This window comes from Perna viridis, chromosome 3, assembly GCF_037379345.1.
Source record: "Perna viridis isolate PV_CMFRI_1.1 ecotype Kerala chromosome 3, ASM3737934v1, whole genome shotgun sequence".
NCBI lineage: Eukaryota > Metazoa > Mollusca > Bivalvia > Mytilida > Mytilidae > Perna > Perna viridis.
Genome location: NC_142447.1, coordinates 18,951,766 through 18,976,889, shown reverse-complemented (window position 1 = coordinate 18,976,889; position 25,124 = coordinate 18,951,766). Strand labels below are relative to the sequence as shown.

General features: G+C 32.7%; 1 protein-coding gene across 8 annotated transcripts in view; it reads right to left on the bottom strand.

Moving 5' to 3' along the window:
* Window positions 1-25,124, bottom strand: part of LOC148621326 (putative E3 ubiquitin-protein ligase HERC1) — a 72,362-nt gene that overhangs the window by 46,496 nt on the left and 742 nt on the right. For 5 of the 8 annotated variants that reach the window (XM_088575505.1, XM_088575498.1, XM_088575497.1 and 2 more), the window contains exons 2-28: window positions 23,258-24,173; window positions 22,445-22,546; window positions 20,696-20,908; window positions 19,395-19,647; window positions 19,010-19,089; window positions 18,236-18,332; window positions 17,360-17,503; window positions 16,990-17,117; window positions 16,196-16,340; window positions 14,950-15,121; window positions 14,103-14,237; window positions 12,866-13,031; window positions 11,466-11,591; window positions 10,463-10,639; window positions 9,796-9,951; window positions 8,919-9,051; window positions 8,187-8,375; window positions 7,450-7,632; window positions 6,580-6,753; window positions 5,399-5,513; window positions 4,804-5,090; window positions 4,349-4,471; window positions 3,231-3,290; window positions 2,644-2,735; window positions 1,563-1,617; window positions 869-1,140; window positions 114-305 (exon numbers count right to left, since the gene is read on the bottom strand). In XM_088575505.1, the coding sequence (XP_088431631.1) occupies window positions 114-305; window positions 869-1,140; window positions 1,563-1,617; window positions 2,644-2,735; window positions 3,231-3,290; window positions 4,349-4,471; window positions 4,804-5,090; window positions 5,399-5,513; window positions 6,580-6,753; window positions 7,450-7,632; window positions 8,187-8,375; window positions 8,919-9,051; window positions 9,796-9,951; window positions 10,463-10,639; window positions 11,466-11,591; window positions 12,866-13,031; window positions 14,103-14,237; window positions 14,950-15,121; window positions 16,196-16,340; window positions 16,990-17,117; window positions 17,360-17,503; window positions 18,236-18,332; window positions 19,010-19,089; window positions 19,395-19,647; window positions 20,696-20,908; window positions 22,445-22,546; window positions 23,258-24,157 (4,869 nt within the window). In that variant the 5' untranslated portion in view covers window positions 24,158-24,173. The remainder of the gene's footprint in view (window positions 1-113; window positions 306-868; window positions 1,141-1,562; window positions 1,618-2,643; window positions 2,736-3,230; window positions 3,291-4,348; window positions 4,472-4,803; window positions 5,091-5,398; window positions 5,514-6,579; window positions 6,754-7,449; window positions 7,633-8,186; window positions 8,376-8,918; window positions 9,052-9,795; window positions 9,952-10,462; window positions 10,640-11,465; window positions 11,592-12,865; window positions 13,032-14,102; window positions 14,238-14,949; window positions 15,122-16,195; window positions 16,341-16,989; window positions 17,118-17,359; window positions 17,504-18,235; window positions 18,333-19,009; window positions 19,090-19,394; window positions 19,648-20,695; window positions 20,909-22,444; window positions 22,547-23,257; window positions 24,174-25,124) is intronic. The other 3 variants (XM_088575500.1, XM_088575503.1, XM_088575504.1) reach the window with 3 other exon arrangements.

Sequence of the window (25,124 nt, the reverse complement as noted above, 5' to 3'; positions counted from 1 at the left end):
AAAATATGAAATGATGGTAATCCTCTCTCAAAAATTTAATCCCCATCCATTGTTTAAAACATTATATGCAACTTTATCCACTTGCAGAGAATGAATGAAACATAAATTTTAACCTGGTAATGATAGAGTTGTGCACTCTGATGACCAGCTTCTGTGGATCCAAAACTGAAACAACCAGACAGCAACTGCACATGGACAGAACATAGAAGAGTGGTCAAAGTGTTTGGAGAACTGTCAGTTTTCTCTTTGGTATCCTGCTGGGTAGACAGTAATTCCCTTATCTGATTCAATGCATACAGCCTAGCCTGAAAACAAACACAAATATGAAAATTTTAGTAAGAGGCATCTTCCTGTTTCACAACAGCTTATGTATCATCTGATGCTTGCTAAATGATGTTTAAAGGTAACTTTGATAAAATATGGTTTAGGCAAAAGCATGGTTTATCTAAATTATAAATACACAGAAAATTGCTCTTGATGGTATTTAGTGGGAAAAAGGTACTGATTTAGACAGATGACAGTCATAAAGAACCGATGGAAAGTCAGAGTATTAGCAGTTCGGGTATTTTTGAAGATACCATATTATGGTAACATTTTTTACCATTACTTATATGTAACTTCCAGTGAAAAATAACATTATCTATATTTATTTACTAAAACGACTGAAACAATTCTGTCTTTCCGATAAATTAGTACTAAAGATATTTAATTTTTTTTCCCTCTACATATTCAATTCAAAGAGCTTTATTTCATAGTCATAATATACCAAACTCCACTGAGGAAACACTGAATTTCTAACACATTTAACAGAACAAAGAGTCACCTCAATAATCATCTGTTTATGATCTATATGCATATATGTACAAACCTCTGCTCTATTTTGTTGATGCTCTAAAGCTATAGCCATCTCTTTAGGATCAGCCACTGATACAGGAGCTCCTCCTTCATGATCAGATACACCAGAACTCAGACCACGTACAGTCTCCCCACACACAAACTTGCATACATTTGTGGCTATTTCACTGGCAAATGACCTCTTTTTGACATGGGCTGAAGAATGTCCTTCACCCACCCTCTCCTGTTGCCATCTCAGTCTACGTAGATTTTCTTTAACTCTTTGTAAAGACAGAAACTGAATTCCTGAAACAAAAACAATAAATTTAATGATTCAATGATGCAAATCTCTATATAAGATGCAAACAGACTTGACAAAAATAATAAGACTCTTTTAAATGTACAAAGAAGAAAATTACCTAAATGAAAGATTTTAAATGTTATTTTGTTAGCTATATGTATACCAAATTCAAATTGCATAAAAAATTTATTGCAATCTATGATAAGTTGAAAATACAAAAAACAGGGGTACCTAGTAATAAGTGATGAAAAAAGGTGCAAGTAAATGTCAAGATCACATCAATAATGTACATGTACATTGTAATTCCATGGTTGGAGCAGTTTAATATCTTTTCTCTAAAAACATTAAAACAATTCATTCAAAACCACAAAAATCAATTTTACTAAATATTTTTACTATGAAATCATATTCAGTGTGCATAAAATACCTTTTATAATTCTGCTTGTATTGTCTTCATCTGAATTTAAGTCTGAATCCTGAAACTAAGAAAAATGAAATATTTCAAAACAGAAAAATCAAGTAAAGTTTTAAGGGCTTTTCATTGTACATCTATCTGTATAAAGAAGTGGAGAAATGTGGTGATATGTAGTGAACTACAAGATTTGAAACAGTACTATTTATTCATGTAAAATTAAGAAAAAATAATTACATCTACTTTTAACAGGCACTTCTAATTATTAAATCTACTTGTAACAGGTACTTCTAATTATTTCATCTATTTGTAACAGGCACTTCTAATTATTACGTCTACTTGTAACAGGCACTTTTTATCATTACATCTACTTGTAACAGGCACGTCTTATTATTACATCTACTTGTAACAGGCACTTTTTATCATTACATCTACTTGTAACAGGTACTTCTAATTATCACATCTACTAGTAACAGTCACTTCTTATTATTACATCTACTTCTAACAGGTACTTTTTATCATTACATCTACTTGTAACAGCACTTCTAATTATTACGTCTACTTGTAACAGGCACTTTTTATCATTACATCTACTTGTAACAGGCACGTCTTATTATTACATCTACTTGTAACAGGCACTTTTTATCATTACATCTACTTGTACCCGCATGTCTTATTATTACATCTACTTGTAACAGGCACTTCTAATTATTACTTCTACTTGTAACAGGCACTCCTAATTATTACCATTTGAATATTGTAAAGAATTTCTTAAAAAAGTACTGAAAATTTTAATAATTAGTTAACAACATAATCTGAAAAATGCATGCAGTAATTTTCAACTAAATACTGTGAAAGTATTATTATTCATGGGATACCAATTTGTCATGGGTTTCTAGGGTTTGGTAAACAACAAATTTGGTTCCCAACTAAACACAAAAATTCTATTCGTTAGTATGAGAAAGTGTCCAATCCACCAATTCTAGAATTTATGAACTAATAACATTTCTCTAATCAACGAAAAATTGGTACGCACGAATAAAAGTACTTTCACAGTAGTATTACAAATTTTAAGAAGCAATCTCATTATCATTACCTGGCTACTTAAACTTCTACTTAGCAGGTCAGGGAAGCTACCTCTCCTGGGAATGGTAGATACATTCACTTCCTCTGTTTTCATAGATTGTTCTGTCAAAAGTAAAAATAAACTTCAATCATTTTCCTAAAACCAAACTTTTTATTTAACTACATGTATATACACTAAATTTGACTGTAGACTGAGCCAAGTATAAACCAGAAAACTGTCTAAACCAGATTTCTTAAGAAGTCCCTTTTATGTCTACTTCAATGCATATTGGACCTGTGGGGTGTGTAAATCAAACACCAGCCCAAACTGAATCTTCAGTCCAAAAGAGGTTCAGTTTAAACAGGTTTCACTTTATTGGAGATCTTTTGACCACTGTCAAGTTTTAAGAGCTGTCAATCACTGAGTCAATTATGAACAAAATAATCATACTTCTATATAAACTTGACAGTGTCCAAACAATCCCAAAGGTGTTCTGTAACAATAATGAAACACACATTGGTATAATGTAGAGCTATTTAAATCACTCAGTAGCCTTACAAGATTTGTTTCATGAGTGGTTTCAAACTGGTATAAAAAAAATCCTATGTATGTCTTACCATGAAAGGATGCAGTTCTCTCATTGTTCTCACTGATTGATTGCTGTCTCCCTTGATCTGCTAAATAGAGAAATGGAAATAAAATATTATAATGGTTTACATTGTAGCAAAATATTAATCATTCATTTGAAAGGATCCAAGAAAATTAGTTATTTTGTAAGAAAATATACAAATATTGGTTTCTGTATTCTTATATATTTGTATTGTAGTATACTAAAATCTGCTGTCGTTTTCTCAAAAAGTTAGGAAATCTATCAGGGATTGAATTTAAGAAATTTTTCTGCTAGCCTAATTAAGCAAGTACTGATAATTTACACTCGCTGAATCTAAGTTTCTTGGGTTATTTCTGAACTGAATTAATAAATCATATAGAATACCACAAGCAAATTTTAGCAAGTGGAAATAATTTCTACTCACAAATTTGAATTTTAACTTGCATTTAGCAAGTATTTCCCCTGAGATTTGATCTCAGTCTATTGTAAAGTAAATGTAGATTTTGAAATTATTCTCCAATTATACAGCATGACATTACCAAGAGTGCCAAACTTTAAACTTTTTTGTGAACTTAACCACTGTTTTATATTTTATACAGCATGATAGAAATATTGTATCAATTAAAAGCATGAAAATAATTAACGGTCCTCATTTAACAAAAGAAATAAAAAATTGAATCTTTAAACCCTAACTGTTAATGGTGTGCCAATCATTGGGAACACTGCGTTATCAGTCGTTTGGGGAGCTTCGATTCGATGATCTATTTAAAGATATTAAGACTAAATCATTCACATCTTAAAAATATAAATATTTGTCTTTATCCTTCTTTTGAAAGTTTCTTTTTACTTGTCTTCCCAGACTTTTTACCTTTCCGTCAACAGACAATTTGTTATGTTTTTATCTGTGACACGTGGCTTTATTAACGATGATTTCACACATTTACATAAGATATAATAATATCCAAATTAGGTAATGGAGGCATTCTGGCAATAGAATATTGAATGGTCATCCGAATCAAACTCCCAAACACCAATCATCGATCATTGGTTGATGTTGATACAATGATCACTGATCAGGATATATTGAACAATTCCCAGCATTACTAATTGTACAGATCTATATACCTGTTATAGCAGGTCTAACCCCTAAAAGTAAAAACAAACATCTATGCTGATACTCTCTACAGGCATCTTCAAATGATGTCTCCTTCAGTGGTAGGAAAGCATCTTTAATGGTTCCTTCATCATCTGAAATGAAAATTTAAATATACTGTCCAAAGCCAGGAACCTGTGGTGCAGTGGTTATCTTTATTTTATTGTCTAAATATAGCTGAAATATTGCTGCTCGGACGTTAAACCCCAACAAACAAACACACAAACATCTTTATTTTATGCTCTTTGTTACTTGTTTTCTGTTTTTTCTATAGATAAGGTCGAATTTTGTTTGTTTGTCATCTTTGAAATATGAATGCCTAAAAAAAAACACCAAAAAAACATCTAAGTGACTACATCAAGGTTCATGTACTAATCCTAAGGCTACTACTTAAGATTTCAAAGAATGCTAAGAACACTTCACCTACCAGATATGATCTGTTCATACTCATTCTCCTCTTTAATCTCCTCAGGTTTCCTCGTCTCCATCTCAATTCTCTCCCCTGTGTCATGGACCCTCTCCCCATCATTCTTCCAATCAATCTCCTTCTTCCCAAGGTTTTCCAGCTTGTAAAATGGTGGAACAGCTTCATCAGGTGTAGCTGCTTCAGAATTGTCAAGTTCTGGTATGGACTTTGATCTCATAAAAGACCTTAGTCTGCTTCTAACTTTGTACACATGATGGAAGAGTCCCAACAACTGTTTTGATGGCTCCCTATAAAAAGTTTTAAAATATTATGAGTAAAAATACTTCAAACTAGAAAATTTTAAAATAAAAAGTTTTTTTTCGCTATTTGTTGAACCAATTTACTTTCAAAAAGTCAAAAATTTGTAAAAACTAACATCAACCACTTTTTTGTCAAATTAACCTGCTTTCCCTTTTCCGATGAAATGTTGTGAGATCAATTATGATTGGACAAAATACAGGCTGAACATGGAATATTTCATTTCAAAAGATTCTTAAAATCCTCATATATGAATATAGAGAATGATATAATATCTTTACATAAAATATGAACTTACTTTCTGACAGTCCACGCATGTTTTGTCAGCCCTAGATGTTTCAGTAATGCTGCTAACAGACATCTAGATGTACAGTCCAAGTCAGGGTCTCCTTCCAGTTCACATGTGTCCCAATCTATCAAAACACAATGCACAATGTAGTATTAACACACTTTCCAGGTGACAATGCAGGAAGTAAGTATACAAATTTAAAATAGTTGTTTTAAAACAGCAACTAAAACACAAATAATGTTTGGTAATACCCAATGTGATTGAAACACTATAGTTGAGTGTGGATTCTTTGCAAAACAATACATGTATTGCACTGGCCAAATGCTTTATAAATAATAAACTAGATCTAAGCAAAACTCACTACATAATACCTCCCTTCCCACCCAAGACCCATATGGTCAAAATATAAAATATAAAAGGAAGTTGATGTCACTGTAGTCAGAAATCCAATCCCACCTTTTGGCATATCTATATATCCAGTGGACGTAAAAGAGTGTAAAGGAGTTGTAGAGAATACTGTAACAAAAAAGTTGTGAACAAACAAACGGACATACAGACACTACAATTAATATATACCTCCCTCAAATTGGGGTTAAAAAAATTTTCTTTTTTTGATTTTGTTTATGGTACAATCAAATATCAACTTTAATTAAACATATCAGTTGCAGCCTTGTTATTGATTGTGGTGTCACTCATCTAAAAATTACTTCCCTCAAAGAAAGAAAAGTACATCATCTTATCACAAAAAATAGTATAAGCAAGAAATTTTCAAGCCACTGCCAAATTGTGATACCCCCAAACCCCAACTCTAGTACATGTTATAAAAACAGTGTTATCAAACAAAAAGTTGTTATTGCCTAAGCCTGAAATAAAATTAACCAATTAGTCAAACCTATATAAAACTTTGGTCAAAATAACAAGTGACTGCAGAGAGAGTAACCAAGGGAACCAAGGTTATAGTGGTAATCAAAAGAATGCAATCGAGGAACAAAGACCAGACATGGAATACAGACATACACAACAAAGAACATTAAGTAACTAAAATCATACATACAAAGTAACAAAAGCAAATGAGCAACTCGGACTCCACTAAAAACTGGGAGCATGTACCAGGTGCACCGTTACAAAGAAAACTGTTACTAACAAAATGTGAAGGAGAGATAGAGTGAGGTATACTAAACACAACAAACCTTCCTGACTAGCACAATCTAGCATCATTTCCCAGAGGTTCTTTGTCACATCAGTTTTTAGATCACAACAGAATTCTAGTAACATCATTGTATCTAGGTCAAGGTCAAAGTCCTCTACACAAATATCAATCTGTTGTCCAGGAAACTTGTCTGCTATCCTGTTAGTTAAAATATCTGAAAAGGAATCATAATGCTGTAAATGTGAAATAATTGTCAAGTTCTATTGGTTACATTTGTCAACAAAGACAAATGTTGCTGCCTATCATTCACATTATTGAGCAAACATTTGATATGACTTTCATATGGCAATGTGTCATTCTATTTAAAACATTTATGCCCTTCAAAGTTTATTTCTTCTTCACTTGTAATACCTCATGAAAACAGTTGAAGGAGGGAGGTCTTTCTCTATACCATTATATTACCTCACAAAAAAAGATAAAGGGGCATATACATTGTACACAGACAAAAACAATGATAAAAGAGGAATTTTGAATTTTATAGATATGACAATAAAATAGATAACTAGACAGAAGATTCCTTATAAGTTCTTTAAAATGATAAAGATACAATTGTTTTATGATTCTTAAATTATAGTTGAAAAAACTAGTTGTGTCTCTATAATTTTGTTTGAATATACCCATTAAAAAGAATTTACAATATATGTACATATTTCACAATTCAAATTTGATCCATCAATTGTTTCATTCAGTCACTGCAGAAAGTAGAATGGAGTGTTGTTAGATCCTACATGCAGTGACTGAATGGAACAATTGATAGGTCTACCTTTAATTAGATTGACATATTTCAATGATAGAAATAAAATTACACACTCTATTTTTCTACAAAGTATATTTCAGAATAGGACCTTACCGAGTTGAAGTGGAGACAGTTGGGGTCCATTCCCAAACAGACTATTATCCAGCCAATTTGAACAGTTCTTCTCCTGTGTGGACAGTGGAATACCAACCAACATACTACCCAAACACTGACCAATCAGAGTGGAACAAGTCCTTTCCATGTCAACAAACCAGCTCCAACTCATCATTTTCTGGTCTGGAAGTAAAAAGAAACAAAAACCATTTTAAGAAGGTAGACCTAGGGTAAGGGACACAACTCTTAAAAATCATTGGAACATTGGTAATCAGAATTTTACATCAATATCATATAAGCATCAAAATAACTTGGACTGATTGCAGTCTGTTTCAAAGGAAAGCTTGAAAGGAATTGATGAAATTGAATATGACACAAACATATCACTGATTTCAAGAGTAAAGTCCCTTACCCTAGGTCTACCTCCTTAAAACTAGAATTACAACTAAAGTGACCAGTTGATTATCACATAAGCTGATTTCGCTTTTCTTTTGTATTGTAGTACATGTACATGTACCATTGTATACTTGAATTGCTTTCTTCACTGGTACTAAAATATTCAATATTACAATAATATCTATATTCAAGTGTACAGGAGAATAAAGGTTTATACATTCATTTAAGCTGGTCGAAAAATTGCCCTCAAAATAATCATGAATGGTATACATGTGGTAAGACAATCAATCTTATTCTTCTACCTGTAAATGTACATGTATGTTATCAATTTAATTACAAACCATCTTTGTTCTCCATTTCCATGGACTCTATTGTATCTATTTCAGGGAGAAGTCTGGAGATCTGGTCAAGAGTTGACAACAGGGACATTAACTCATGCATGACTGGACTAACTTTCTCCATTGGCAGTAACAACAAGGCATGGAGCATGTGGAATAATATAGCTCCTGCTGGTGACTGATACAGAATATCTGAAAACAAAAACAGCTTTATTAACTGAATCAGACTTAATTATGCAACTTTTAGGTCAATAGTACTTTTAGTCGTAATTTATGAAGATAATTAATAAAATCTTCAACTTTGAGTCATTTTAATTTGGCATTATGGAGATTCACCATCTGTAGAGTGTAATTTGCAATCAAAATTTGTAGAAATTATGACGAAATTGTAATGGTATATCCCTCTGTTGATTGATTGTGGTTTTACAATCCTTTGGTTAATATTTCATGCATTTCAGGATGATATAGGTTGATCAATCAAACAGACCCTACTTTGTACTAGTCCAACATGCAGAGCCAGATTGTTATAGTGCTATGGTTATATTAACAGTACTCTCTGTCATTCACACCAACTAATTTCAACAATCATTGTATAAAATTTCATGAAAATCTGTTTAATGATTCAGAAGAAAAAAAAACTTGTAATATACATTTACAGACAAGAAGACAAATAGACTGAATGGCTCCTTTACAATATAACAGAACAGCTTGTTGGTGCCACAAAATACTTAATACCTTCAACTGTAGTAAGAATTGCCATAGGTAATTTCTTCTTGGTGATAAGTTGTTCAACTTTACTCAGAATATTCCTGGCAACAGGCAGCAACAGAAACAAGTGTTGGTGTAACAGTTTCACTACTGGGGATATCTGGAAATTGGAAAAAATATTCAAATTTTGTGGTTTGGCCTACCAACAAAAACCTCGAAAATTGGTACCCCACGGACAATAATACTTTCATAGTAAATGATTAGATTTCAATAGAAAAAGAAATTGAAAGATAAAGCTTTTATGGACTGAATATTTATGCATTAAGTTCATGAACAAATCCACAGGATATGATTTCAACATTTGCTTGTCTTCAATATATGACTTAGGACAATATTTAGGGAAAACTACATTTCCCTATTCCAAATGTATTACTTATCAGTGTTCTAGGATTCCAATTTCCCGTTACCCGGGGCAAGTGAAATTTGGGTCAGGGAAAGTTGGGTACTTGGTTACACTTTCTCATGGCAACTTGAAAACTTCATATGCTGTAAGGTTTTGTTTTGTTAGGAAAGCAGTCATTGACTGTGGGAAAGTTGATTTTATATGGATTTTTCCTCAAGGAAACCTCAATTTCTGAAAAATTCTAGAACACTGCTTACAATACTCACCATCAGGTGATCTGATGATCTGCTATGACAGAGGGCTAGGAGATAGTCTTTGTAGAGATGTATTACATACTGTACTTACCATATGGTGATCTGATGATCTGCAATAACAGAAGGCTATAAGAGGTTTATGTAGAGATGGATTACTTATCATCCTCACCATCTAGTGATTTGATGATCTGCTTGCAATAAGAGAGGGCTAGGAGAAGTTTATGTAGAGATGGATTATTATACTCACCATCTGGTGATCTGATGATCTGCTATAACAGAAAGCCAGGAGATGTTTGTGTAGAGATGACAACAGAGTGTGTAGATATGGGGGTGTGCTGTACTCAAATGACTGCATTTCTGGTGCCTTATCTAACATGTTACACAAGTCATCTAATGTCTGCTCCTAAAATATGGTATATTGAATTTATATCTTAATCCAAAAACTTATTTTTTTTTTTTGCATTTTATTATGCAATAATAGCATATTTCCTCTATGACAAATATGGTGGTCATATGAAACAAAGAATTTCAAATCAGAAAAAAAATTAGTGCATGCACTCACATAATTAAGTACATTCAGAATAAATTTGATGTGTGGATTTGCAGGCTGAATACTACTAATAGGATAATTAATTGGAACATTTAATAAAACATTGTTATCTTTATAATAAAATGTATTTTCCAATACCTTTCACTACATATCATCCAGTCATAGGACGGCAACATCGTAATGCACAATTTATTTAGACATTCTTCTATCAAATTTTTAAAAAAATCTGGAATGTTATATAAACCAGATGCTGCTAGTACTTCTATACCACACTTAACAGTGTAAATACATAGTCTAACAGATCAGTATTTGACATATAATTCTATGGTTTTATGGACTCTGTCTGATTATCACAAAGACATACTGTTTCATGGGCCAGATTCCTGAGAACAGTCTTCATCAGTATTTCAGACAGCTGTAAGTCTGATAGTTCTCTTTGATTACAATCTCCCCCCACTGGCTGGCTATCACAGAATCCAAGTAATGTGGCTATGTGGTTACTGTCTTGTAAACTTATTAGTATTATAGTAAGCTGCATCTTCTGTAAAAGAGACAGAGATATTTTCTGCTTGGGTTAAGATAGTAATCTTAAAATTATATTAAAATCCTAATGCAGTGTGAAGAATGATATTTAAACCCAAAATTCTTTGGAATGAAATACAAACCATAATAAAGTACAAACTGTATGAGTATATCATTGGTATATCATGAACAGCTCTGATTAAATGACACTAAACAGTACATATGTAGAATCAAAAGTCACTAATGAATATTCCAACATAATAGAACAATTTACAATTAAATATTAAATTATTCAGAGGAACCAATGACAGGGATTTGTAAGAAGGAATGTTGTAAAAAGCAAAAACAAATATTGCATGATCAAAATTTTTCATTGGGTCATCCTTTCATTTCTACTGATTAACTTGAAGCTGATGACTGAGATACTTTTTTTTAAAACTGTCATCAGTCCTCTTTTTAAGGGTGTTAACTGGTCATGTTCAGTCATTTTTTTCTCAAATTTCCACACTTCTCTGGTTTTATCTATTTCGTAGCATAAATATTTTCCCCCAGTGACCCCAACTTTTTCTTTTCAAAATTTCTTTTTTTATGAAATTTGTGCTATTTCTTCTGGGTCTATAATAGATGAAATCTAAGAAAAACCACTGCAAATCCATAGAAATCCTTTTCTAGCCAAAAATTAAAATGCTTATATCTCAAAAACAAGTAAACTGAATCATATTTTTTTCTATTCATATTGTTCTAGCATGAAAGACCTTTAACCATTTCACAACACTCTGAAATCCATGTTATTTTTAAACAAAGCAGCGACCATCCTTAAGACCAACATGAATAATGAACCAAACCTGTCCCAGTGATAAATCTTTCCATCTCTCTTGTCCTGTAGGCAGTAACTGTAGCAAGAGTTCCATTCTTTCTCTCAGGGGAGGTAATAATAAGGGAGCACCTACTGACAAAGTCTCAGCTACTATCTGGAAACAAGTTTTAAAATGCATACATGTAATAAAATCTGTTAAACTAAGTAAAAGAATCATTTATAAAATTAAAAAGAAGATCATTTCTGCACATATATATTTGCCTTGTAAATCTTAACCTTAAATTATAAAGAACAACAAACAAATGATATAATTTTTTTTCAAGTATTAAAATGGAACAAGTCAAATTAGACACCTAAGTAATCCAGAATCAAATTTGACAGGTGAGTATTCAAGAATATATTTAACATAAGTCAATACTCTCTTTTTGTTTAAACTCCAGAAACTATACAGTTCTAAAGTCAATACTCTCTTTTTGTTTAAACTCAAGATATTATACAATTCTAAAGTCATTACTTTCTTTTTGTTTAAATTCAAGAAACTATACAGTTCTAAAGTCAATACTTTCTTTTTGTTTAAAGTCAAGAAACTATACAGTTCTCAAGTCAATACTTTCTTTTTGTTTAATCGTCTGAATATAGCTGAAATATTGCTGCTCGGACGTTAAACCCCAACAAACAAACAAACAAACAAAAACTTTCTTTTTGTTTAAACTCAAGATATTATACAGTTCTAAAGTCAATACTCTCTTTTTGTTTAAACTCAAGAAACTATACAGTTCTAAAGTCAATACTCTCTTTTTGTTTAAACTCAAGACACTACACAGTTCTAAAGTCAAAACTCTCTTTTTGTTTAAACTCAAGAAACTATACAGTTCTCAAGCCAAAATTTTCTTTTTCTTTAAACTCGAGAAACTATACAGTTCTCAAGTAAAAACTTTCTTTTTGTTTACACTCAAGAAACTATACAGTTCTCAAGTCAATACTTTCTTTTTTGTTTAAACACAAGATATTATACAGTTCTTAAGTCAAAGCTTTGTTCAGTTTAAAATCAAAATATTATACAACAAAAATGATTGGTCCAAAGTGTGTAAGACTTATCAGGTTCCATCCTACATAGCCAGAATCCAAAGCTTCCAATAATAAAGACTGAAAGGGGGTATTTGAATACAGAAAAACAGAAACTTTGAAGTCGAGACAGAAAATATCACAATGAACCAAATAGGGCAATATGTGATATTCTACCAAGACTGTCAAACTTAGCATTATTCTGTATATCGGCAATGTCACAGTTGATTTGATGTAATGTTGAAATTGGATATTGCCGATATTTTTCAGTATCTTGACAGTAGCCTGAGAAAGAAAACATCAGGCATTCAGAAGAATGGGAAAAAAAAACAATAAAACTGCTGATAATCTATCTTCTTATACCTCATGAATAGCTTGTGGTAAGTTGCTGTCAATAAGTCGGAATAATAAGTTTCTGAGTGGAGAGGCTTGTTGTCCTAACAAAACATTAGTCATTCCTCCAGCCACTGCCAAAGACAGGTGGGTACTGAGCATCTTCAGACACAGGTCTACAAAATGGTAGTGTTCCCTGAAAGATAAAAGATATTAAATGTTCAATGGCAATGAACTTTCTATGGAAGTTGAATGAAAAATTTACTTTTCAAAGAAGACTAATAGTACATGTATTTATATACTCTGATCCAAATATCTTCCTGTTCATGTACTATATTTTTTAAAAGCCAACAATAAACCTGTAAACCAATCCTCAACTGTAATACCCCAATCCCACAAACTCAGTATGGCATGAGTATTGATACTCTTCAGTCTGGAGTTTCTTTCATGCAATTATCCTAGTGGAAACTGATTGCTAAGAGTATAACAATACACAATATATGTCAAGAGCAAGTATAAAATACCTGCCGAATCTCTGAGCGTTTATAATAAGATTTTAGGCTTTGTCTATGAGCGATGGAACTATTTGTACTAAAATTATATTATAACTTTATTGTTAATACACTGTTATATTGTAGTATTGCTGATGTTTTGACCAACAGGAATATGCATAAATTCCTATAACACATGATGAGCGTCTGCATTAAAAGTTTTAATTAACACATCCTACCTGAGTACGTCATGACAGAAACATTAGCACAGACAAAAGCCACTCAAATTTTAACAAATGATCTATGTACATGCATGTAGGATGTCATTGACACTTGATCCCTATTACTCTTTCTCCTACTCATGACAAAACTACCTTAATCAGCCCTTTGCATGTTGGTCCACTCAACATAGAAGTACATTTATTAACTCCTACTTGAGTTTTTAGGTGTACTGTGAAAGCATTACCGTTCATGAGGTACCAATTTTCGTGGTTTTTTTAGGTAGGCCAAACCACAAAATTTGGTTCCCAATTAAAAGGAGAATTCCATTGGTGTGTATACTGAAAACCACAAAACTACAAATTCACGAAAATTCGTAACCACAAATTAAAGTACTTTCACAGTATAATGTAATATCCCTCACGAAATATTCATGAGGATGGTAGAAATAGTAATAGCAAAAATAAGAACATCATCAAATACTGTTTACAATTTTGGAAACATTCATTCATGTAACTGTAAATTATATGCTCAATTATTATAAAAATCTGACTAACTGTTTAGTTGGAAAAGGTGGTAATGGTGTCTCCCTCTCAAATCCTGTACAGTAGTCCTCTAAAAATGACCTCATTGTTGAAAATGTTGCCTCTTGAAGATCCACACAAAATGGTCTATGCCAGGGTATCACATGTCTACAAATATGATAAAAAGATTAAAGAATAAGTTATGAAGATTGTGTTAATTTTAAGGTATCAGTAAACAAACTAAAAATAATGCTAAAAAGTTTTAAGTAGAAGAGAAAATTAAGACAAAGTTCAGGGAATTTAATACAAAGTTATGTATAACCTGTCTTCAGAATTGGGGAAATTATGACTCTGTGTCACCTTTCAGTTAAGTGTTTTGAAACCAACATTGACATAGTGTTATATAGTGAAAGATTCCCTTCAATTGTAATGAGACATGAAACTCTAACTCCTGTAAACTGTGATATATCAAATAGCTTGACAAGTGATTAAATGCTTAACATCCCTCACATTTTTCTCAGGAGCTTCTAAGACGTCTAATTCAGGGTGTGTCATGATAGAATCAACACAAATACTCAGACAGGAATAGACTTATGCTCTGATTACAATTAGAAATTTTTTTTCAACAGACAATTTTTAAAATATAACAAAATGCAAGGCCATTCCTGTAAGTTATTATTACATACAGAGTTTCTAATATTTCACCATTCAAAAAAAAATGTCTGACACATGGTTGACTTTGTTCCTTCCTTTCTGTCTGTTTGTTAAAAAAAGACTGATGAATTGATACAAAATAGTGCTATGACTCTAGTCTACTCAATATAGTTAGTGCTGTGTGGTCCCTATAGGGATTCAAATATCATTGATCTTGAGTTTTTACCTGTCAATTGGCAGTGAAGTCCAGGCCACACTATGAGATGTTCCAGCTGATATCTGGTGAACATTGATGTTATCTAAACCAATCACTTTCTTAGGTCTGGTAAGTGGACTTTGGGCATGGCCTTGCCCACACTGGCCCATGGCATTATTACCCCAAGCATACACTTCATTGTCTGAAATGTTAAAAAAAAAGATTCACTTCCCAACATGGTGATTATAGTTTTTTCTCACCACTTCAAACTTTCTTAAAAAATCTGATGATTTAGCAAACCAATATTACAAATAGCGAATAGGACCATTAAGGTATATGTACACAAATAAAAGTCTCTAAAGATAGAAAAAAAATGACTCCTCAGTTGCTAAGTAACTTATAGCAGGTTATTTTGTTGGGTGTAAAATTCAGTGTTTTAAAGGCAAAAAGTTATATGAAAAGTTTTGGCGTTTTTTATTTTGGCAGATACTTAGTGGTGCACATGGTACTTACGCCCAGATTTAATATTTCGCGGACTTTATTTTGGCCCTTCTAGACAAACTGCAAAAATTCCCCAAAATTAACAACATGCTAAAAGTACCCACTATACTTTATAACCTGTAATAACAAAATGCCTCCTTTAAACGAACAAAATATTAAGTACGATATTGTTAAGTTTATATATGTTTCACTGGTTAGCCTTACCAGGGGACAAAGTCTGACAATGGCTATTGTCACACTTAACATGGGACAATTCTAGACAATGGCTACCTCCAAACTTACCATGGGACAATACCACACAATGGCTAATGCCAAACTTAACATGGGACAATTCTAGACAATGGCTACCTCCAAACTTACCATGGGACAATACCACACAATGGCTAATGCCAAACTTAACATGGGACAATTCTAGACAATGGCTACCTCCAAACTTACCATGGAACAAAACCAGACCACTTACCATGGGACAATACTACACAATGGCTATTGCCACACTTAACATGGGACAATTCTAGACAATGGCTACCTCCAAACTTACCATGGGACAAAGTCTGACAATGGCTATTGCCACACTGAACATGAGACAATTCTAGACAGTGGCTACCTCCAAACTTACCATGGGACAAAACCAGACAATGTCTATCGTCACACTTACCATGGGACAATACTACACAATGGCTACCTCCGAACTTACCATGGGACAAAACCAGACAATGTCTATCATCACACATATCATGGGACAATACTACACAAAGGCTATCTCCAAACTTACCATGGGACAATGCTAGACAATGGCTATCTCCACAGACAATATCTACTATCCTCTTTGTCTGTAGATCTTCTATGACTCTAGGCCTCAGTGCTGTAAATTCTGCTGAACCACATCCTAAACAGGGCCCACAACCCCAGGAGTACAACTGAAACAGAAAACAAACCATATACAAAATATGGCAACAAAACAAATATCAATAAGATCTGATAAAATTGCTGTCACTGCCCCTCAATGATATTCAACAGATGTTGAAGGTGTAGCATATCAGAATCCCATGGAATAAAGTGAATTGATTCATTACTCTGTAACTTTCAGCACTGTACTGTCTGTATTTTGGTTAGAAAACAGAGGGTGCTGTGCTTTACATTTAGGCAAAAACACAAATGAGCTATCTTTATTCAGTAAGCAGAGTGCTATGTTAAACTATACGTTAAAAATGAACTAGCCATTACAAAAAAAAAAACACAATCATTCAAAAAATGCATGTTCTATGTCAATTCTAATGGTACTAACAATCCTTGCATATCTATTTTGAGGCATATCCTGTATTTAATTATTGTAGAAATCTAAGTAACACTCTTTTCTCAGTGTAAACATATATCCTTCTTTCTAGACTGTGAAAGAACTATTGTTCAAGGGGTACCAATTTTCATGGTTTTTGTGGGAAAGCCAAACCATGAAATTTGTTTCCCAATGAAAAGGAAATTTCCTTCTATGTGTTTATGGTAAATCTCGAAACCATGAATTCAAAAATCCACAAACTTGTGTTTCTTACCCAATGTCACAGTAATTACCTGTCCAGTAGAGGTCAATGCCAGTGAGCACTGACTGGTACAAGCCACTTTTCTGATATACAGACCATTAAAGGCTTCTATCACTTTTGGTTTATACTGTCGATGGGTGTCACCATGACCAAGTTTTCCTGGAAAAAATAGTGGAAAATATACACATGGAGTAAAAAAAAAATCTAAGAACTTACTTCATTGATTATTTCATTTGCAAGCCTCAAAAGCAATAGAACAAATATTTTAGTCGGAAAGGCTTGTTTGAGACAATTTACACATAATCACTCTAAGTAATTATAAGTGAAGGCAAGGTAGGAAAGACAATTTTCCCCAATCTCTATAACCTTGATTATGACCTACATATATGTGAAATACATACCATTATCTCCTCCACCAAATGACCAGACTTGTTTGCCATCCTGAGACAGTGCCATAGTGTGTGAACTACCACACGTCACCAGCCCTACTGGTCCTACATCATGAACTTTTGTGGGGAAATTTTTACTGTTACTATCTCCATGTCCTGAAATGTTTTCAAACATGATTTTAAAAATTGACTCTGAATAATGTGAAAGTACTATTGTTCTTGGGGTACCAATTTTCGTGGTTTGACCTTTCCTGCGAAAACCACAAAAATTGGAGCTCAACAAAAAGGAGATTTCTATTGAAGTTTTAACCTAAAACAGCAAAACCATGAGTTCACGAATCCACAAACTTGTGTTTCTCCCTTAATCCACAAAAATTGGTATCCATAAATTAAAAAACTTTCACAGTAGATAGAATGTAGAATTTATAAAACTGATAGAAAATCTCAATTGTCTTAATGTAGTAAGTATCTCTATGCGTCGACTCCAGAAGGAAGTGAAGGATTGTCTGGATAGAGACAACATAAACTGCTTGAGAAGACATAAAGGAAGCAATTTAACCTGGGTATTCTGGGGAAAATAGGGAAAGAAATGTATAAGATCTAGAGCAAATTTAGTCTTTGTCCTAGGTCCATTGTTGTGCTACAAGGATTAGGTGACCATTAAAGTAGTGTAAGCGGCTGGATTACACTAACAGGATAAAGACAGCAAACCATATCAACTTAAAAAAAAATAATGTCTAGTGAACTAAGTTTGGTCCAGTGAAATTAGAATCTTAATTGAACCAAATCATTCCATACGTTCAATGTCTTTTAAGATATTGTGAACTGTGATACAAACATCATTTTATCATTTTTTTATGTAAAACAGTATTGTTTTAAAGAGTCTACCTAGTCTGCCATAATCTCCCTCTCCCCACGTGTATAGTTCTCCATCTTCTGTAACAGCAGCACTATGTCTATATCCTGCTGATACACACTTTACTACCTGTAAAAGAACAAACAAGGCCATTATAAGTCAATTCTTAGATTATTGTAACAAATAACAAAGCCATCATAAAACAATTCTCAGATAATCTTAACAAGGTCATCATGAAACAAGTCTTTGATTACCATAACACAAATCAAGGCCATCATGAAACAATTTTTAGATTATCATCCTTTTATGTCCTAATTTTTTAGCCATTCAATCGACAACACACCTTTTACCTTTCAAAAAATGGATGATTAACTCATACTTCTTGTAGTGGCCTTGTGTGTAAACTCATTAAGATTGCTAATGCAAAAGATTATTGAATCAAGAGACAGGAATTTCATTTGAAGATCTTTAAAATGTAAAATAACTCTCAGATTGTGCTATTGTAAACAAATACTGAAAAACTTGATTTATGAATTTTCATATTTCCATATTGGAAAAAAAAATCTCTAGACATTCATACAATATCATATTTATCAATGTTTTAACTCATTGAATACATTTTTGTGAAAAAAAGCTGGTGCAGTTTTTTTATGTTACATCATATCCATTCTTTTTCTATTGATAACAAGACAAGAGTTGGTGAGACAATGATATGTCATTGATAACAAGAAAACAAAAGAACCAAGTAGATGGATGTGTTTAATATCATAATAGTTTAATGACAAGAATACAGAACATTTTTTTACCTTTCCAGACAACAAGCCTTGAATCAACTTAGGAAATTTCTGTGTGGAACTTGTTCCATGACCAAGCTTTCCATAATCACCTGAAAATATGAACTTTCAATCAATGACTGTTCTATGCAATTACTTTATAGTACATCACATGAAACAGAATTTTAAAAAGGCTCATCATATTTGGAATTATGCATGATGAAATGTTATTTTTTTTAACATTCATTAATATAAGAAAGAATAGTTTATGCTATTATGTTTGTCCAAACTTTTAATTACTGGTACAAGTTATACACTTGGAAGATATTCCTAATCAAAACAGACAAATTACTGTAAAAACTGTTTGTCACAACAATATCCTTTTCAAATCAACCAAAAGTAAATTTGCTGGATGTACTTGATGATAGAAATACTTCACCATCTCCCCAACTGAAGACCTCTCCTTCAGTCGTTATTGCCAGTGTATGTCCATCAGATCCTTTGGAGGATACCACTTTCTTCATACATCGTTTGGGATCAAAAACTAATTTCTTTGGTACTGCTCTGTTGTTAGAATCTCCCAGACCCAGTCTTCCATAACTACCCTTACCACATGCACTGACAGATCCATCAGGATGTATAATAAATGAACAGAATTGTCCAGCCTCTATCTGTAATCATAAAACAGGGTCACTTGAACTTCTTTCTACTGTGTTTTCAGAAAATTGTGGGAAGAATACATGTAAAGAACAATTTACATTTTCAAGATAAGATGCAGACCCTTCTTATACATGTAAAGAACAATTTACATTTTCAAGATAAGATGCAGACCCTCCTTATACATGTAAAGAACAATTTACATTTTAAAGATATAACTCAGACCCTTCCTACTAGAAAGATACATTTACATTCCTGTATTTTTAGATATACACATGCAAGGTAGCAATCTCATCTCATCTGTCATACTGTCAGGAACACTGTTAAAGTATGAATTGTCCCAGTGTACTACTATTTTTCTTTTTTTTCATGGTGAACAAATATTCATGACAAAGAGTAAACAATACTGCCTTACTATATCATTCCATTTTTTTTTTCAATTTTCAACATTAATGAAAGCTGTCCTGGAATAGAATATTATTTGCATCACATTTCAGAGTTCTGATATTAGAGTGATAGGTTTACACCTGACTTAGCTTTATTGACTACAAGATTTTTACAAAGACCAGTAATTACTTATAAAAAAACAACTTAAAGATTTAGGAATAATTAAAATATGATTGTTGTGCAATAGCATGACACCAGATCACCAAAGGTCATCTGGTAATAAAAGAAAAATTAATTGGAAAGAGTGAATAACCAAAACATGATCACAAAGTGCCAAAGAACGCCTAGATTTAACGAGTGTGAGGAACTTGAAGATAAATCTTATTGTGTTCTTGGCACCAATGATCATATTTACATTCATCATGTTAACTAATTGATTATCCTATTTTTCATATAGTTTTACTTAGTTATCCCTTGCTATTTTCACCATAAATTTTAAATTTTGTAAACAGCCGATTGTTATTCCTATTGTGATGTTTTGGAGAAAGAAAGTCCGGGAATGAAACTACCAAATTTATTTCACAGTGTGAATTATCAAAATTTTGTACACAAGGAACATTCAGTAAATCACTACTTTCTATATAATAAAAATAATTCTTAGCTGTACTCCATTACCTGCTGACACTCTCCAAATGCCGTAGCAATCTTTGGTGTCAGTATTTTCTCCAAATTTCCTTCAGCTAACTGATCACTTGTGTTACTTCCCCAAACATACACATCACAGCCTACTGTTAGCCCTGTATTACTGTTATTGGCAAGAGAAGAATTGGAGTTCTCATCAGGTCCTACACAACAATTACTGGCATAGTCTGCAGCTAAATTGTACAGCTGAAACAGGTGATAATGATTTGTGATAAATTAACAATCATCATTTTTATTACATTTTTTAAATCAATGATATCTAGCTTATTTAAAAAGACTGCTCTGTACGATAGAGGATGTTTGATTAGACATTGATAAAATGCTTTATAACCAAAAATAAATGAAATACATATTTGCAAAGTAATTGTATTCATCAAGTTCAGGTTTATCTTCAATACAATTTGAGTTGATAGTTTTATTAATTGATTTTCTAGTTCATAATAATCTATCCCAAAAAAATTATTGCACAATGATGGTTGGTGTAAAGTAGCTAATTCTTTGCGGTATTGATATTTTGATAGTGGTTTAATCTTTCCGGCAGATGTTTTAAGCAATTCAGGAAAAGGTTCACTACTGAGAGTTAAGTTTTATTAGCACAGCAAATGGTAATATCAGACCTATATCATAATATTTTAGACAAATTTAACATAAGATTTTACAAAAGTTTAAATTGCATTTTGCTCTAAAATAAATAGTTCCAAAAATAAATGCACACAAATTATAATACATGTACAGTGATACTTCTCCAAACCGGCCACCACTGGGACAAGAGAAAATGGCCAGTTTATAGGGGTGGCCGGTTTTGTGAAAAATAGCAATGCATTTCCATTAATGTGTTCTATAACCCTACACCTTGTCAGTGTGTTCATTGAGACATGTTTAATGCCAATTAAAAACTTTTGGCCTTTTATTACATTTCAAAGCTTGCATCATTTGTAAATGATTTTATTTTACAAACAGTACTGTCGACAAAATAATGTTCACTGTTTTGAAAGAATGTGTACTAAAGATCAAAGGGCTATTGATGGTACATGTAATTAATTATTTGTATTGTTTTCGTAAATTACCTATCAACAAAGTCTAATAATGTCACCCCTCTGTTGTTTTGACTTGGGTACATGTCACATTAAATGACAGTTAAAAAATCGTAAAGATCGTACTATTAAATGACTCCAGTTGCATGATGTGTGTACACACCAATTAACAGCCAACCAGTGACAAAATGTAATGTCTGGATTAAAGTTGTTGTTTAAACTACTGTCCCCTTCAATTATCATCTGTCCACTGATGAAATGCAAACCGGTCAGTGAATAAATTATTAATTATGTAATATTAAGTAATAATTTACAGTTTTGTTGACACATTTATTGGAGGAAAACAATAACCGGACGGCCGGAATTGAGAGGTTGTTTTTATTTGAAATATGTAACTAAAACTGTGAAAAACCGGCCAATGTACGCTTTTAGTGGGTGGCCGGTTTATTGAAGACAAAACACACAGGTTTTAAGGTATATCAGCTGGGACTTTTGAAAATGCCCAATTTGAAGGGAAGACTGGTTTTCGGAGGGTCGGGTTTGGAGAAGTTTCACTGTATACGAATTCTCAATGTAATCAATTAATAAAAAGGGCAAAAAGTCATTTTAATATAGGTCAACCTTAATAGGGCAAATTAGATCAACCTTAATAGGGCAATTTTTTTGACTATCTAAAGATTCAACTTACTTCTTCTAATAGAACAACAGCTGCATAATACAAGGAAACTAAATCGTTCTCATCCACAGGTGGATTTCGAGTAAATATACCTCCATTCAGCTCTGTACCTCCCTACAAAAAATCAATTTATCTAAATACCACAATCCTTATCGGCTTATGTGAAACCTGTCTAAAATGACCATCTTTCAAGGCTTTAGGACTTAAGAAGGTATTCTGTTTCAGGAGGCAGACCTAGGGTAAGGTACACAACCCTTACAAATCATTGGGACGTTTGTATTCTACATTTTACATTAATCTCATATAAGCATCAAAGTAACTTGGACTGATTTCATCCTCTTTCAAATGAAAGCTTGATAGACTTTGGTGAAATTGAATATGATACAAACATATTATTGATTTCAAGAGTTATGGTCCTTACCCTAGGTCTACCTCCTTAAACAGATGTTCGGTTTACACAGATTCAATATACATATGCATGTAAATTTAAGCGAGAGAACTTTTAAACCAGTTTGGTTTAGACAGGATTTCTGTTTATTCAGGGTTCAGTTTAGACAGGCTTTGCTGTATTTTGAAGTACAAAATGTACATGTACAGATGTAACACATGTAATTTGTTCATTTTTTCTACTTACTTTACTAGTAAAGCTATCATTTGTCCAATAATAAGAATTTCATATTGCCGAGATTATAAGCTTACATGTACTTCTTTTTCTACGCAAAAGAAAGTGTAACAAAATAGTTCCCTAAAAATTTATTCCTTTAAAAAGTTTTACATGTAAACATACTTGAAAATCAGACAGTATCCTCTAAAACAGATACTCACTACAGATCTAATCATCTGTCTGACTACACTGGTAAAATAGGCCCAGCTGATCCTTCCTCTGTTTGAATCAGGTCTGGCACCTCCTGAATGCATGGCCATACTGATCCATTCTAAGGCATGACACAACGAGCCCCTCTGAGAAGCTAAAGAGATCATTAACTCAGCTGCAAGCTTCTGCCCTACAGGATCAGCCCCAGCTTGGGAATTAGCCACAGTATGGAGGAAAGTGCTGACTTGGTTGAGAGATTCTGTCCCAAGTGGAGTTAGCTTAGCTTCATTAGCTAAAGACAAAGGAGGAAAACTTGACACAATAGACAGTGCAGTTTGTAAAATTTCATTTGAAAAAGATATTTGTCCAGTTTGTGAAGCCAAAAACCAGTTCTGTTTTAAAAGAGAAAAGAGTAATGTCAATCCAGTTTTTATTCCTAATTCCATCAATGCATCATTGCCTTGCGGAAAATGAAAGTTGATATTCTGACCTTGAGAAACAGATTTCTTGTCCCCGGTACTTTGGTTATCAGCTCCCATGTGATATTGTCTGTGATGTTGTTTATTATACACAGCATGATAAATTCTCTGCAGAACAATAAGCCTTTTCTGCAAGCATTGGTAAAATTGTGATGACATACTAACTACCCTGGCTAAATTTCGCTGGCAACTAAGAAATGCATTTATCAAATGTTCCTGCTCCTCCAAAGTAACAACATCATGTTCAAAATCTGGCAAAGATGGTCCCTTCAAACTGACAGGCTGCATGGAAAGTATAGTGATTTCTTTATTAGACTGTAGTCTCTCATAAAGCCCCTCTAACCCATAGCTGGATGAAATGCTCTCACAATCTTCTATCATCCAACTAGCATTGAAGTGCTCTAGAAACCTAGTGCTGACTTGAGAATTCATTCTGAATTCTTTTAATCTACAAAATACATGCATATATATTTGATAAAAAAAAAATTATACCATTGGTAGTTTAACTATCTAATGGTATCAAGTAATCATCTAGCTGTCTTTGTAAGAATTATGCAAAATCTGAAAAATGTGATACACTCCAAAAAAGGCCACATACATGTATTTTTATTTTTGTAATTAAGTTGTTTTATGGGTTTATATTATGAAATGTATAATCAACATTGAAAATCCAATATATAGTCAGTGTTTTCTCCCAGACATATACATGTACATGCACAATGATGATGAAAAAATGAACACATTTAGAAATTCAGAAATTAAACTGAATCAAATCAGCAGACATAAACTGTACATGTACATAGTATATTCAACACCTTATATCTTTTTAATATACTTATTAAGGGGTATCAATCCACTAATGTCTTAGAGCATCACAGTCTTTTTAGTTACGATCTGGATATCAACACCACAGGGCTTTTTCTACATTTTATCAAATAAGGCCCCTGCCCCTGAGATTTGGAATTTTTTTATCAATTGGGAAAAAAACTAACAAGTAAAATCATTTATTATTATGAGACATAACCAACAGTGCCGTTTTCAATTCCAATACCTTTTATTTTACAACTGATGGAAGATAAAGTTAAAAGAAGTTCCAAAATAATTATTGTCAATCAGCTGCTGTAAAAAGTCATATTGAAGAATAGACACATTTCTTCCCTTCATCTTAAAATTGCTCTCCAGAAACTGTGGCAATAATAATTTGCCGACTCATTAATAAACTATGACTTTCATTCTACCCACAGATGAATAATTAAAAACTTTCAGATTACTTGCTTCAGTTGGGAAATTCATAATAAATTTTGGAAAAAAAAAGACACTTGATGTCAATTTGTCATTGTGAATAGGGCGGTAAATCAAAGGCAGAAAAAGCCCTGTACCAGAACATTTTTTGTAATTC